Here is a 16,951-nt window from a genome sequence, read left to right as displayed (position 1 = left end):
ATACTGATCCCTTTTTTGACCGAGTTTCGTTCTGTGAAAAAATAAATAAATACATAAAAAATAAACCATCTTGCACACGGTGGTTTTTGGTCTATTTTTAACCATGGATCAACAGTATCCTTTTGCTTGAACCAAAGGGGTACTCATACCTTTCAGATATGAAGTTCTTCAATTCAGATACGGAAGTAACGATACAGAACATTTACAACGGACAAAAAAGATTGGTCAAAAAAGAAAGCTGAAAATGACAAAACTACGGCCAGCAACCTGGTACAAGTTTACTGTAAAAGTGATAAAGAAAGGTCGCAACCCGGTTGAAGCGGTTGTTGGAGAGACGAAAGTCCAAGTATGTTTTTTATACCTCTAGCAATTAAAAACGTAAAGCGCTATTGCTTTGAAAATTGGTTTCTGCAACTGTAAACATAAGATATCGGAACAGGATATCAAACAACAACCGGTTCCAATGCATTTCTTTTCCCTGCCATTCTGCATGGTGTTTTTGATCCAACGAATGCTTAAAATTTTAACCTAAACCACTGCAGCTAGCACTCTTTGCAAAAGTAAAGAGTAAAGTAAACGACTAGAAATATTCACGTGCTGTTTTGCAGACAAAGCTAGAGAAGCCAAAGTTGCGTCCCGTCTCCTACACGACATCTACGAAAGCACGGTTGGTCTGGAAAAAGAAGCGTCTTCCAGCATACGATTACCACGTTTTTCTATACGATAGTGCAGGACAATTACTTTATAATCGTACTATTGTCAAGGCGTCAAGGTTAAAAAACACAATGCTTTCATGTAAGTCTTTCAGGGTACTGTTTAAATATTCATTACAAAACCTTTTTTGTTTAAAAATTCGGTTTCGACTCCAAAATATAAAAAATCTATTTTTTAACTATTTTATTAGTGATAAATGACTTAATTCAACAACAAAAATTAACAAATTAATTCTTATGTAACAGCACTTTCACCGGGAACCCAATACAGAGCTGAAATTATTTCTCACCACATGAACAGAAGTAGTATTCCAGCCGCTGTGCACTTCACCACAAGTAATTTTTGATCCGTATACATGGACCTATAGTTCCCTAAACCTTCTCTTCTCATCGCAGGGCCTCTACCGCCAAATGAGTTAACGATAAAACTTTTAGCAGATGAATGGTACCAAGTTGCCTGGAACCATGCTGTTGGAAAAAGAACAGGCTACGAAATAAGGTAAAAAAAAGTATTTTTTGGTTTAACATTTATAAAACAATGTACGGTATTACTTTTACAGGTACAAGGTGGGAAAATCTACTGCATCCACGCAGATTTTGAAACGAAAAGCCAGATCTTTTGACATTAATGTACCAGAAAACACTAAGGTTATCGTGACGGCATATACAGTTGCAGGTATTTTTCAAATAAAGCGAAAAAATCTATTTAAAAAAAATTTTAATCATTTTTTTGTAGGAAACAAACGAAGTTTGTGGACACGTATTGCTGCAAAAACTAAAAACGGCAATACGAGCATCGTGATTCTGTCAAGCAAATCTGAAATGATCAGTACGACCAATCGAAAGAACAAATCCGCCAGTTCGTCAAACGGTGGCATCTTACATCAAACCCAAAGCATTGAAGCGTTGGATGTACCAAGTGCTCCCATTGGCGAAAGGTTTGAGGAAAATAAGCCTGTTAATCTCAATGCAAAACACAGTAGTGTTCCAACACAGCAACAGAAGGAGAACACAGTGGAGGAACGCAGCCGATTAGAGCCATTGGAACCAAAGGCAAATGCACAAAACACAAGTCAAAAGGAAAATATTTTGGCACAAGCTCATAAACAAGTTCAACCAACCAAGTTAGTATCAAGCAGTGAGAGTTCGAAGTTAAATGGAAAAGAAACAAACCAAACAGGACAAGCAAGTAAACACATATCTGAAGGTGTACAGAATGATAATGACGACACAACGCATGTTCCGATTTTATCACAATCGACAAATATTGCGAAACCAGGGAGTAAAGGTGGAAATTTTGCAACGGACTTAAAAAATGAGGAACTAAACCCATTGGACAACCTAGCACAAACTGAAATGCTGTCGTCTTTTGAAACAACAAAACCATTTCATGAGGATTCATTGGACATTTCCCACGATTCTGTCGGTGATACTTCGAGCGCACCACCAACGCTTCCAAATCCACAAGAGAGTCAAGAAACTGATAAAACGCTTGTTACTCAGCCAGCACAGAGCGAAACACATAGAACATCTACAGAACAAACCAAATTATTTCATAATGCCGAAATACCTGTAATAGAAAGAAAATCTTATGAATACAAACCACCAACCGATGGACATGTAGGTTATCCCAGCTTAGACACAAGTAGTGAACCCACAGTTGCTGTTTCTACGAAAACTACGAATCCTCATTCTGCAAACCAGGATGTTAAGAATGATCAAGCAGACAGTGGTGCACGTTCTACAACTCAACATTCTTACGCATTTTCGGAAGATTCGAATGAATTATTGAATGAAGAAATAAACCCAACCAAAGCAAACGTGATACCGTCTAGTCCAGAAACTCACAGTTTTGTCAGAGACATGACAACCAGTCCCAGCACTAAATCCTTCGATAAAAATACAGAAAGAACTTCTTCATACCAAGAGGGTACAACAAATTCTGACTTTGACATGGACCCAGTCAATAAAAATACCGTTACGTCACCAACAACTTTGCTGTTAATAAACATTGATCGGCCAAATACTATTTCTAGCGTAAAAGGGGAACACGATGATTTTAATTTGCTTGATACACCAACATATATTGCTTCAGGGAACGTAGAAAACGAAAGGGTTACATCTTTTGTTGAACCGGACCGTGATTTAGAAGCAGAAGATGTGCAAATCACTGCAACGGAGGCCAGTCACATTCAGCCAACTGAAAAGGGTGGCGAGTTTACCCCTATACCGATCTTAAATGAGTCAACTAAAAACTTCATTTCCAGCCCCGCGTTAGATGACTTTAGTCATGACGTAAGAAGACCATCTGAAACAACATTTGCAGCAAAATTAAACAAACATATTGAACCTAGCGATAAATCAGCTAATATTTCAATCCAGCGACCTTTAGATGAGATTTTATTAGTAGTACCACCTCTACATTCAATCACCAGGACTGAAAAAGTAAAACCACCAGGTGGCGTCAAAGAGTCTGTTGAATCGATTTTACCATCAAATAAATCGAAAAACGAAAAGTTTACAAGACCTAAAGAGAATTTATTGATCACTCCTCCTCAAAAAGCAACAAGTTCGAAAACTAACCAAAAAATCCCAGTATCCAGCAATGGGCAATCAAATGATTATCAAAATGTACAAAACCCAAAAGTTTATTCCGACAAAAGTCCCAGCTCTACATCAACCACAGGTCTCGTAAGTGAGCCTGTCGACAGGTCAGAAGATCTTGATCAAGTTCTGATACCATCACTTGGCAATCCAAAATCAAATGTTGTCGACCCAACTGAACAGTCTGATAACGGCGCAGGTAGTAGCACGGGACACAGTGGTTTAGTCACAAAACTATTTCAAACAATGAAAGTTAAAGTTTCAGTTGCATCTGAGCGACCACAGACTACTTTTTCTGATACGTTTTCGCAATCTGATGTTCAAGATGTTCTACAAACAGGAAAAGAGTTTAGAGATGAACACGTTACACCAGCGAGCTCTATCGAATCTTATGATAAAGTAATTGAAAAACCAAAAATTCCTGGGCACAGTGATACATTAGCTGAATCGTTTGATGTAAGCACGAAGGCGACAAATGCAATGGCCGAAAATTCAGCAAATGATAATTTCGACATTTCGTCGGAAAGTGTTGCGTTTGATGCAATAACGAGTGTTTCAGCAAGTAAATTGGATAGCCCAGATCCTACTACGGCGTCAACACGTTACGATTTAACTAATCAATTAGGAACAAGCGGTTTTAACACGAAAGCAAATTCAGTTTCCTCTTCTTCAGAACGTAGCTCCCCGACACAGTATGACTTCGCAGGTGCTGAAGAGGTTGGAGATGGAGAATTATCAATCAGATCGACAAATTCAAATTTTGAAGTTGATCATAAATCTGCCGGAAAACCACCAGCCACCGGAAATAACATGTTAGCGCCCAATGATAAAAGCCGCCGCCCAGACGAGGTAGAACCAAGAAACGCACTGCGAGAACACCATTCTAAAGTAAATTTAATCTACCCTGATGAAGAAAGATCAAATGACCATCAAACTGCAGAAACAACAACTGCTGTACCAGTATCGCAAATCTCAGTTAATGATTTTGTTACAAAGTCAAAAAATAAGAGCCCAAATCCTGTGACCTTGGATACAGAGCTCATCAAGAAAGCAGAGCTGTCAACGACAAAGAAAAGCCCAGTACCTGAATCAAGGAACGGGTCAGATAATACCAATACCGGAATAGGCAAGATTGTGATTAAGGGAAAAGATGAAGACGCAGATTTAAAGCATTTAGTTCGAAATCCTATCTTACCAAAGGCCAATAAAACTGTATCTTCTGAGGATCACCAGAGTGGTCTCGGGTTACGAACAGCAGATCTAGGAACCAATCAACAGATTGATACTCACAGACCAAAAAATGTGAACCAAACACAAAACAATGATGATTTATTTTCGTCGAAAAATTTTTCTAGTCGGTCTGAAAATGTTCAAGGTCTGTTTAATCGCAGCAGTGTTGTAGAGGGTACAACCGTTCCCACCAACTTTTATGCTTCTTCGACAGAGAACTTGAAGCAAAATGCCGTTGTCCTTCAGGGTAAGTGTTGTTTGATTTTACTGAACAAGCTGGGTTTGTTTTCATTAGGTCCATGTCAATCTAATTTCGATTATATCCGTTTTGTTTTAAGCTAATACTTTAACGCACAGATTTACAAGCATTAAAAGCAACTGTAACGTGGCCTGAGAAGCGTTCGACTGATTCATAAACCACGCAAGTGTATTCTATTAAAGGCTTAATTCGGGCTATTTGAATTACTTTAAAAATGTCTATCGTATCATGACTCGCTTCAATTCACTTGCCCTATCTACGCTGACTTTGATATTTACAACTTTATTGGCCAGGATTATACACGGTCATTCCTAATGATAAATTAATTTGGATGCTTTGAGTATGAAGAACGTAGGATTACGTTATCACATAAACACGTACATTTTGAAGCGTAATTGCACCCAGGTTGTAAAAATGGAAAAAGGTCGAGCTAAACCAGAAACAAAATTGTGTTGGGTGTCGGTGCGTTTTTTTGGCTTTGCCTCACACCCATCTCACATAGAAGAACATTTTTACAGCAGAGCAGACAAAAGTGGCCAATGTAAGGCATCACGTGGATGTCAGACAGTTTTTATTTGCATTCGCTTGGCCCGAGACGAAGCCCCGCTGCACAATGGCTTTAAGTGTTTGCCGTGTAACGGAGCTAAAGTGTCCGTCGTTGTTTGCTTATTGTCCAATTGAAATGTGGACTTTAAATGTGAAAAGGGAACAAACCGTTCTCAACATTAACGAGTGTTTGGCATTTGAATTTCCGAGTGATTGGCGGATCATGGTAAATGTTAGTAGTAGCTCACAGGTGTTCCACTTGAACAGCGACAGAAAGTAGTTGTGACGTAAATTTGTGAATTAATGCCCCCTCCTCTGTCTGTCACAAAAATCTGACATTAAGGATAAAATTGTATTTCAACTTGTGAGATTAAGAACAGACGCTTAACCACATCGTTGTTCAAATAAAACGATGCGCAGCCAAAGAAGTGCTAGATATTGCGATCGTCGCTGAGTTTGTGGGTTTCTAATTGGCTCGTTTTTTATTCTCCCGGAATTGTGCCTCAATTTTGCGGCCGATAAAAATGCCACACGTGGTGGCCCCAAGCACGAGCTTTGCGGTAAGGCGTGTGGAAGGACTCATGATCAGACGTGAATATACGGGTGGCTGTGACAGATTCACGACTGTGTCAGAGTGACAAAAGAGGCAGTCTGCAGATACAAGGCATAAGGGTATTTATTTAGCCATCGGCGTATATTTGCTGTGGGTGTACATCAAGTCCTTGGTAGTGCGGCAGATTTACAATTGTGGTAACTTCTGTGACATTGGCAGACCACAGGGTTTAGTTAGCATTTCAAAAAATCTAACTAGCGTAGCCTAGAATATGAAAAAATAAGCAATCGTCATTGATTAGTTTACTTTTATTGTAGAGCTGCGAAGTCGTTTCTGTTGACAAAGCAAAAGCTGGCCGGAAAGGGGCGTGTAGAACATGAATTGTATTTTGGGTGCTTTTTTGGCAATATTGGCATGTGTGGCATTGGCGTCGGCTGGTCCCGGCGGTGTGGTGACAGAAATATTAAGTCCTGACCTTCTTACCATGGATACTATGGAAATGGCAGCAATGGTTGACGACGATATTGTCAGCAGACATTTCGAAGATATGCCATCCGCCCCAATCAACATGCGTGGTAAGATAAGAAGTTTTGGCAACTATATTTAGTGGTGCCTTGGTGTTTGACTTCCCTGATTCAATCTTAGGACGCCAATGTATAGCTGAAACTCAACTGCAGTGGGTTTTTTAGGAGCTTGTTTTACGCGATAGCAAACATTTTAGTTGTGGTTCTGTTTCTGATGTGACGATCTCCAATTAATGCATCGTTAAAGCGCTGTCTTCAGTAATGAAATGGTATTTGCCCAAAATACTTTCAAACATTTTTTGCACATTAAATCGCACGGCGATATTTCTACCTGGCGAATGTGCGTGTTGCTCGTTGAGTTGAAAGTTTTCTTTCCCTTTGGTACTAGTGGAGATATTTTTCTGCTTTGATCGAGTCAATGATTTTGTTGTATGTTGATGTTGCGCGCTTTGTTTGGTCGCGAAATTGTGTTTTTCTGGCGCTTATACTCGGCCACCACTGCTTTGTCATGAATTCGACGGCTTTGCTCGTAACAGTCATTTGAAACCGCTGAGGATATAGTTGTAACTCTAAGCGGACTTTCTCTTAAATGTGGAATTTCAATATCCGTGTATTGCCTCTCCCGCGTTTGCTGTATTTTTTAAAAAACGTTGGACTTGTTCATTTTAAAACAACCGACCCCTTTGATGTTGATTTTACGAACATAAAGACAATACATCCATCATAAACTGATTCTAGGAAATTTGTGTAGCTTTAGCGTCTGCTTTTTCTCGTAGTTATTTTAGTTCTTCGGTCAACTGTTATACTTTGAAGACCGCTTGGTCAGTAGACATACTTCAACTCGCTAGAGGAGAAAAAGCACCACATACGAGTATTTACACCCAAAATAAATCGATTGTGCTTAATACAAGCAATATTTGCTCAACAGCTAAAATTGCCCTTTCACGACAAACCATCCACGCTGTTGTTTTGTCACTTCTAAGGGCACTTATTTGGACAAGGCCATGGCTGTTTATCGCAGTTGCATTTCAAGTAACTTCTGGGTGATATCGTATACGTCACCGATATCACACATGACGCAAGCCTTTAAAACAGCTGTTTATCGTGCAGCACTGACAATGTATTTTCACAACACACACTAGCCCAGGTGTGCAAGGCTATTCCGTTTTAGAAATTCTGTCTTCAGGGTGCTTTAGCTCAGTTTGAACATCAAAGCAATTCCGCAATGTCCGCTACTTACTCTGATAATCGGACCTGGCGCGGTCGAGTTGCAATCCAACTAAAACAAACCTTGTTTTCCGTTACATGAACCTAACAGTCGAATTCCTGCGGACGCCCATGTGTCTCACGTTGCTGTCAAATCCATGTGTGAAGTTTGGTGAATAATCGTTCCGCGTGCATCGACCCGTTGTGCCCCCTTCTATGCCCCAAATCACCCATCAGAAACGGTTGTAAAACGCCAAAGCTCTGGAGTTCATTTTACTTGGCCATGTTTAAAGTTCGCTTTCGTCCATGACATATCTTTAATGCGTCTCCAAACAACCCGAACCACGATTGGCGGTTGATGAATTGGTGGTGATTTAGGAAAAAATGACATTCTTATCCAGGAATTTGCGATTACGTTACAACCTGTAACAGTTGGTAGTTTGTATGCTTTGAACGTAATTTAACGAAAAAGAGCCACAATAGGCAGGCTTAACTTTTGCTAGCAGGGAATGAGTTGGTGGGCAACGCCTGTAATATTGAAGCAAACTTGACTGAGGTAATGCCAAACTAAAAGACGTGCCAAAAAACTCGCTGTTTTGTGTCAACACTTGTGTTTCCGTTCTTCAACCTCAAAAAAACTTATCTTGCCACAAAAAGGTTCCAGGGTTACTTTCACAATAGGCGCATTTGTTGTGGTTCTAAATAGAACCTTGTTGTGCCTTGAACATTACCGGCCATTTCCACATACAGTAAATTGAAAATATCAGTGACACTCTTTGCGTTGATGACCACATCGATGACGTTATGTAAAGTTGTAATAGTAACGTAGTTGTCCAACATCATATACCTATATAGGCCAAGCAGCTAAATGCGCTTTGGGTAAAAAAAAAGCTTCATCTAAAGTTTTAGAATATTTTTATACTTTTAAAATAAATTAACAAAGATGTAAAGTATCAGGTGTGTGACAATGCTCTTCAATTTCATCATAATGTACAATATCATGGGCCTATTCATTGGGACCGTTGTGAGATGGTATTTTTATGACATAAATGTAAACAAGTTTATCATTCTATCACTCAAGGAAGGTGAACACATCGCACTTCTGCGAGAAAAGTTCACTTCAAGTGACTGTGGCACTACACCGTAGTCCTTTTGTAAGCTTACTAATTTCCAGACCACTTCATTTGCCTCAACAGCATAACTGGCAGTTAAGACGTTTCGTGATAATCGTTTCTTTTAGGATTTGAATTGCTACAGTCTGGAATGTACCCGCAGGTTTTATTTGTATGATTTTTTCAATAAACAACCTAAAATACTGATGTCAATGTACGGCAATTCAGGTGTTGGCTGTATTGATCAGAGCCTTTTGCATAGAGTTTCATGTAAGAGATTTCAAGCAAATTTATTCACGCAACTTCACCTAACTTGCAATTAGAAAGATTTCTAACGTTTTCTTCTCGAGTATATATGGTATGCACGGAATGTCGAAGTTAACAAATGTTAAACCTACATTTTTTTGTTTACCAGTCCCGTTATGGAAATCTCGAAGGTGATTTACGGGCGATAATAAAAACCAACTGCCTCGTTCTTCTCTGCGGCTCGCCGAAACAGGTTTTATTGTGTTCGGGGCGTTCTGGGCCACCTTTTGTAGAAATTGCGTCAGGTCGCGTTGGAAAACACTTCTTTTATTCGGCTGATCTCCAAAGTGCTTGTTGTAATCGCCTTATGGCGCGTTGCGTTTTGTCCACAAAACCCTCGATGGCCGAAGCGATCCGAGAGCCGAGATTAGGAGTCCCGGTTTCCGCCGAAGCCGACTATTTGCACTCGGTATACAGCCATGGTGGATCCTAGAACGATGTCTTTTTTTAATAATTACTGTTTATTCGTGTCATGGAAAAATTAAAATGGTTTGTTTTTTATTTTAAGATCCTTCTTGTCTTTCTGGAAAAGCTGAACTCGTGATCCTATTCGACGGTTCAAGTCAAGTGACCCCAGAGGCCTTTGATTTACTCTGTGATTGGATGAAACTTCTTATCGAGGAATTTGATGTTGCCGAAATGGACGAGGCTGCACGGTAATATTTCACCACCAATCTGAAATAAATCATTTAACGGCAAAACCCCATCGGTTTGGAGCAAGGATCCAAAATGTGCATGTAATTTGTTAGATTTCGCGTACCTGAAGATAAAAGTGAATTCAAGTTTTTTAACTCTGACAAAACGCGCGTGTCGCTGGTGCAATACGGCAACGAACCAAACATCGAACTTGATCTGGGCGAACATACATCAAGACAATCAATCTGGACTACCATAGATCTCATGCAACAACTAGGTAGGCACATTTCATCAAGTTTAACAAAACATTCGCCAGACATAACGTATTATTTACACCCATTATATGTAACGTCATAACTCTGGGTTACATCATACAGGAGGTCAACCATATTTGGGCAGAGCGTTGGACATTGTGACGTCATACGTTCTTCGATCCAACGTTACTCGCGCGAAATCTCGTCGCGTGGTATTAGCTGTAACAACGGGTAATTCTATGGATAGTTACGAAGACGCCGCAAGTAGTCTGAAAGAAGCAGGTGTGCATAACTCAAGCATGTAATAATTTGAAAGAAAGACGTAAAATGTTAAAACTTAAATTGCTTTTTTCTGAATTTAGTTGGAATGGGAAACACATATCCTGAAAATTTCATAATTTCCTTGAAATCACTCGACCACGTTGCACATCACTGATCCAACTAATGTATGTTTTTTGCGGCAGGAGCTCGTGTTGTTGCGGTGGGTGTTGGTGGGGATAGCCAGGCAACCGTGGCAACCCTTGCGTCACAACCGAGCAAGAAAAACAGCTTCCTGGTGGAAAGCCACGCGGGCCTGGAATCCATCAGAAAGAAGCTTAAGTGGCGAATGTGCCGAGAAGCGAATGGCAAGAAGGCGGTTCCTGATAAAGGTGAGTCCACAAACGATTCTGTCTGCGAAACATACCAACGCTATGAGATTCCTTCTGTTTCAAGGGATTTTATGCGAGTTATTAAGGTATGTTGCGGAACTCAAGTACCCTAAAAAATAGACGTGTTATTTCAGAAGTCTGTTCATGCTCAAGTTGCGCACGCGACCTTGTAGGAAATACGTCAGCTTGCAATGCAATGTAAACGTGTTTCGACAAGCGGCAAAGTTTTGAAGTTCCTAAGTTGAATATTGCCTCGTGTGAGGTCTATTTTGTGACTTGATCGCTTCAATCGTTTAGGTCGTGGGAAAATATCAGGCATGTCGGCAATTTTATATGTTTTGTGCGTTTTACACGTTAACCGTATTTGATACTACTTCAAAAATAGTTGTCTTGGCGTTGAAAATGATACCATGCATTTTGAATCCGCTCTGATGATTTATATGTTTGATTTGACAAACTATAAGCTTGATTTGCATCCAGTTGGCAAAGCAGGCACATTTCGGGCAAACACGAAATACCTTGCATCAGCTGATACGGTGAAACATTTCAGCGAAACCGTTCATTTTGACAAGTCACTCAGCGTTATTCGGTCCAAGTTGACAAGCAAAGGTGTGCGCCTCGTACTTCGCAGGTTGGCTCTGCTCCAAACACACATAGTTTGTGCAAAAAGCCCGCAAATGGCGACTATCAGCAGTATAAACTTTGCCTAATGTGGGAAAGTGTTTCTAATCCTGGCCACCCACTTTACATGTGCCCGAGCATGGATAGTTTTAATCCTTAGCGGCGGTTCGTCACGAAACAGTTCGGACTTTCCATTTCAAACATGTTGGTCCTAAATTGACTTGCCATGTGACCCAAACCTAAGCGTTTATGGGTGAAACATAGTGTCAGGTGTTTTAACATCTTGTGTTAAGTACTCGACGTGACCTTGTTACCTCCAGGTTAAAAATGTAACAATTCTTAGTTTTGAAAGCCGTATCCGGTACTGAAATATTACTTTGCACAAATTTTTCGTTTCAGTTTTTGCTCATATGTCTGGTTTCAACATCAATCGGTCAAAAAGTGTTGCTCATTTTTTTAAAATCTACTCATGAGTGTTAGATTCTGCATCGTCTGTTTTGTTGCTTGAACCGCAGCCACATAAAAATGGGAAAAAACAGAGAAATCCGTTTTGCTTTGTGGTGATTTCGTTTGACTATTGATTGAACGTCGATTAAGCCAACACTTCCGAGCGTATCTAACCGCAAAATCTTTGCAGCTTTGTTATTTAAAGTCGCAACAGCCTGACTTTAAAAATCATACTGCGAAGTGAATTTGATAACGCATGACTTCCGCTTTGCCCGCTCCAATATTGCGATTTTTCTGTAAATTCTGGTCAAGTGCATATTAAGTGAGATGTGTTGGCAAGTCAAGTCTACCCAATATCGCGACCTTGAAATCGCGGATGTGGTTTGTATTTATCTTGTGCCAGTAACACCAACCTGTATTTTGCGGTTCTAATTTGCTTTTGCACCGTTTCCGGATTGCCAATCACCGATGTAAGCTTTGTTATCTTGGCCCCAGTGCATGCTTTGCGCAGGCTGGGTTTGACACGCTATTGTGCGATTTTGTGGGTTATTTATTACATATGCTGATAATAGTTGTTTTGCTCTTCCTTATGTTCTAAATTTGGCCAATTTTTAAGATAAATTTGTTTCAATTTTCCAAAAAATTTCAAAATGTTGCTCATGTTTTTTTTACGAGCGAGCAAGTGGGCTCTTGATAAATCATAATTCGACTGAATTGCAAACCTCGCGGATAACCCACCGCCTTTGATAGATTGTAATGACTGCCGGCGTATTGACACAATCTTGATTTATTGCGTCTGCGGCATTGATGCCCGTAATGGAACAGAATCAAGTGTTTCGCATATTTTTCAGGACCGCGAAAAGCAACGCCGAAACCAGCGAATACCGAGTGTTCGTGTCAGCCCGGTGCTAATGGATTTCCGGTAAGGGTTAACATTGAGAAATGCGATGTTTTGTAACTTGAGAACCATGTGATGACGTTGGTAAAACATCCGCTGAATTGTTGTGTATTCTGGAAATCAGAATGTGCGAGTGTTTAAAATATCTCGCGAAGAGCAGCAACGATTTATAACTTGATGGTAATTTATCAAAGAAAATATGTTTTACAGGGTAGCAAAGGGGAAAAAGGCTCGCGTGGAGAAAATGGAAACCCAGTAAGGCTATCTAATTAATTTTCTTCGCATAATGCCAAACTTTACACAACACGTTTATATTAACCCTTACAACCTAACAAACGGTTACGTTCCAGGTAAAACATTTTTCGCATGTTTTCGTTTTTGTAAGTTTATAAAAGAGATAAACATACATTTTATGACCAAAAATGTACTGGCAATAAAAATATTTGTTCAGGGTCAAGACGGAAAACCTGGGCCTGTAGGCCTGGTCGGTTTGCGAGGACCTCCAGGTCTTCGCGGACCACCAGGGCCACCTGGCCACCAATCGAGAGGCGACGACCTTATGGGGATGGGTTTTGTTGATGACGAAACTATTGAGGTTCTTATCAAACAAGCTGTCGCGGTACAAAACTTGACCTTCGTTATGCTCACGAAACCCGGCTAAACAAATATCAACCACACGTTTTGTCTTTTCTGGTTTTAGGACATCGCAAGGGGCAAAGGAGAAAAGGGTGATCCGGGTCAACAGGGCCCAGTCGGTCCACAGGGAGTACAGGTGAGCAAGGATGTAAATGTCACCTGGACTATAAATTTTTGCGCAATAAAAATAATATTGCCAGGGCCTGATCGGCGCGGAGGGTCCAAGAGGTTACCCGGGACCAAGCGGACGTGTTGTAAGTCATCTTACACGTCACAGCACCAAGTGCACTTTGCATGAATTCTTCGCGAAACATAATGACATTAAACACGACGGCGTTTTACTCTAGGCCAGGGGTTCTTAACCTGGGGTGCACGCACCCCCAAGGGGTGCGAGAACTGTTCCTAGGGGGTGCGGGGATGCTGAATCATTAAGGTTGGTTAGGTCTATTCTATTTAAGCAATTACAGAAGGGGGAGTGAAAATTGCTTAGTGATTTGAAAGGGGGTGCGAAAATTGGTTAGTGATTTGAAAGGGGTGCAGCAAGGAAAAAAGGTTAAGAACCACTGCTCTAGGCGGAGCAAAACATGGCATTTGTCCTGCTATTTGCTTTGTTTTCGACGTATTTTCACTCCCCAGTGGCATTAAAGTTTTAGGAATTCCATGTTTGCGTGGGGATTAACGGGACGCGTGGCATTTAGAAAAGGCTTTTTGATTTTGATAACATTTTTTTATTTAAACTACACTGAAGTCGGAACTTCTCGCTTTAATCGGATCGCAGTGCTCTTTCGAGTCAATAAAAACCGGCAGCTTAATAACGCTGGGACAATATTGTCTGAGCATTGAATGGAATTGTAGAAACTACATTTATTTACCATCACCGCCCAACGAGCTACTTTGAAGCCACCCCATTACTTGCAAATTGGCGTCCGTATTTGCAGATGCACGTTTCCTATAATCCGACGGGAAACTGAATGCACACGACCACTCTTTTCACGCACTTAAATGTTCAATGAACTTTGATGAGTGAAACTGTTCCATTTAGGGGTTTGCTGGAATGCAAAGCACACAATTTTTTTGTTTAATCTTTTTGTTTAATGTAAACAGCGTTTGACTGTACGAGAGTGTTTTGCTGGCCTTTCTGCGTTGTTCAAATTGACATGTTGCAACTTTATAGGGACCAGTAGGACCGAGGGGAACCCCCGGACCACCTGGGAGACAAGGAGATATTGTAAGTTAATATTTAAAAAAATGAACTTTAGTTAAAATAAAGATAAAACCAAAGTCACATATCCATTTTACTGAAATTATTATGATGGACAACATCTGTCCCAAACTTACGAAGTTTAACGTTGGATTTGTTCTAACTACCAGTTATCAAACACTTACCTGTTGTTTTAGGGCTACCCTGGACCCCCCGGCGCGAAAGGCGATCCAGGAAACGGTGATGCGTCATCGGAGCAAATGGAAATCATTGCGCGCAAAATTTGCCAGGCAATGATTGACGGTGAGAACTTCAGTTAACTTCATTTTGAAGCACGCAAATAGCAAACTTTAAAACTAGTCCTTGTGCCTGAGCCTGTCATCCAACTATGTCGGTCTTCACCCGAGCATTGTATCGTTTGTAGACACCGCTCCATTTTACCGTAACAATCGTTAGCAAATGCCCGCCCCATTATAGCCAAGTTCGGTTAAATCTTGGAAGGCTAGTTGTAATCGTGGGTGGACGAAGGAGGCATCAATCGGTACTTGGTGCGTCCTCTTTGCGAATGGGTCAAGCGACCTTACCTGGCGAAGTTGCGGGTACCACTAATACACAAGATTAATCGGTATAAGCAAGTCCAGAATTGAAACGAGTCTGCCAAAGAAAATTGTATTTGCTTCTCTCCAATCCCGCTCAGCTAAATCAAACACACTTGGGCCCAAACTATGCAGCTTTATGTACACGAAACCAGTAAAGAACGGTTTAGCATATATATTTGCCGTGGCAGGACAATGTATTTGCCCTCAGTAGCGCGGTTTGGAGAGCAATTGCGAATCATATTATGACATTGGTTTAATATGTACTTTTTACGACTTTAAAGGTGGCGACTGCCGCAAATGCAAAAAGACACTGGCGTCTTTGTGTCGCCAATACCAGCTACTGACACCGTTAAAATACGCCTTTTCAAAGCGTTAGCCTACGTGGCTTAGTGGATATAGTATCTCCTGTTGCAGTAAATTGTGGCTAAAAGGGGGCTAAAGGAAGGCTTTGGGATTTAGAGCAATATCGGAATGCGGGATTTGCTATAAGTATGCAGTTTCATTGATCAAAGGTCAATATTCTAAATTTGAACATGGAATTTCGATACCGTATTCTTTCAAAACTGAAAAGAAACAACAAAACATAAACTGCAAATTGGTCAAATAGATCGCATATTTCGGCCATGTGTTTGATATTTTGTTCTCACTACTGTGCTTAAAGCATTGCATATTGGCCGGCCTCCCGTCTTTGTATTCTGACGTGTAGCGCGTGCCGGGCTGACATGCACACTTTGCCGCCACTGTGACATCTTACACCCATAACAAGCTCGACTCGTCTCTAAGCCGCTTCATCTTATTTCAGTTTGGCTGTTTACTTTCAATTCCGTCTAGCGTTTGTTGTCCCAAGCCGCCGAATTGATTTCAGATTAAGTCGACCCTCCCGTGTCGTTCCTGTTGATTGATTGCTCCGCGCTCGGGCTTTTGAAATTGTGCCGCTTTCAGTCCAGTTCAAGCGGGCCACAAAAATGTCTCACTCCCCGGAAAACACAAAAGCGATACGGTGTTACCTCAAGCGATAGGTTCAGAAAACTTCAAAGCAAATCGCTTGTGGTATGTTCGAAAAGCGTTGGCGATGATTTTGCTTCTCGTCCCCACCATATACGTCCAGGCTGAAATTGATATGTCGTGTGTGTATACACAGTTACATATGCCGCGAACCTGACGATCTATCAGCGACATCATATTCAAATATTGCACGATTTGGCATAACATGTTGCCATGGTCGTGGGTTGCGCCACGGTTGACATGGTAAACAGGGCGTACATTTGTAACCTTTACGCAATCCGATCAACTAAAATCGACCAGAGTGATTTCCGAAATCCGCCCCTTAACCTAATAAAACGACCCTTAGAAAACAAAAGATCGCGCTCCTATTTTTTAAACATATGACGGAAATAATTGTATGACAGCACGATTTTATAAGTTTAAGTATTCGATTTTTGTGCAAAGTAACAATCGTCCAGTAACTTCAAATAATATTAATTTTAACTGATGTTAAAAACCATAAAATCATTTTGGTTTTTAGATGTATTCCACCACCAAGGGTTGCAAATGAAAAAAAAATACATTAAATTTTTAGTTAACTTAAGTGAGTAGATTTTACCTTCCTTCCGAATTCAAAAGGCAGACTTTCGCGCCCTAGCTTATTGCATCGCAAATCCGTTTTGTTTATCCTCTACAATTAACCGTGTTGGTCATGCTACTTGACTACCTACTGGAATGTGGTTTGTTTCAACAAGGTCTGTGACATAAGGGTGTCTTTTGCACCTTATCATGATTGCTGTATGTCTGCTGTCTCAAGTGTCGGCCATGCCAAGTTCGCAAGGCAATGGGCAAACATGCGTGTGTTATTTGCCCCTGTCAAGTGTACTGCATCAGGGGGGACTGGTACGAGGCCCACAGGCCCATCTACAAACATGTTGTCTTGCATTCCGCTTTGATGATATGCCTGTATTT

At 40.7% G+C, this 16,951-nt stretch overlaps 1 protein-coding gene and 1 long non-coding RNA gene across 2 annotated transcripts in view; both read left to right on the top strand.

The window, feature by feature from the left end:
* LOC145227619 (uncharacterized) overlaps positions 1-16,951 on the top strand; it is a 32,941-nt gene that overhangs the window by 14,853 nt on the left and 1,137 nt on the right. The window contains exons 26-41 of the mRNA XM_080092492.1: positions 157-346; positions 609-795; positions 960-1,049; positions 1,110-1,212; positions 1,274-1,389; positions 1,450-4,794; positions 9,562-9,709; positions 9,803-9,966; positions 10,067-10,225; positions 10,408-10,593; positions 12,513-12,583; positions 12,770-12,814; positions 13,011-13,178; positions 13,260-13,331; positions 14,370-14,423; positions 14,594-14,699. Coding sequence (XP_079948618.1) covers positions 157-346; positions 609-795; positions 960-1,049; positions 1,110-1,212; positions 1,274-1,389; positions 1,450-4,794; positions 9,562-9,709; positions 9,803-9,966; positions 10,067-10,225; positions 10,408-10,593; positions 12,513-12,583; positions 12,770-12,814; positions 13,011-13,178; positions 13,260-13,331; positions 14,370-14,423; positions 14,594-14,699 — 5,204 coding nt within the window. The remainder of the gene's footprint in view (positions 1-156; positions 347-608; positions 796-959; positions 1,050-1,109; positions 1,213-1,273; positions 1,390-1,449; positions 4,795-9,561; positions 9,710-9,802; positions 9,967-10,066; positions 10,226-10,407; positions 10,594-12,512; positions 12,584-12,769; positions 12,815-13,010; positions 13,179-13,259; positions 13,332-14,369; positions 14,424-14,593; positions 14,700-16,951) is intronic.
* On the top strand, positions 6,282-7,127 carry LOC145227621 (uncharacterized). Its single transcript, XR_013859938.1, has 2 exons — positions 6,282-6,480; positions 6,551-7,127. It is a non-coding gene; the product is annotated as an uncharacterized LOC145227621 (long non-coding RNA).

Source organism: Phallusia mammillata, chromosome 5, assembly GCF_965637545.1.
Source record: "Phallusia mammillata chromosome 5, kaPhaMamm4.hap1.1, whole genome shotgun sequence".
Classification (NCBI taxonomy): Eukaryota; Metazoa; Chordata; class Ascidiacea; order Phlebobranchia; family Ascidiidae; genus Phallusia; species Phallusia mammillata.
This window is presented reverse-complemented; position numbering and strand designations above follow the sequence as displayed.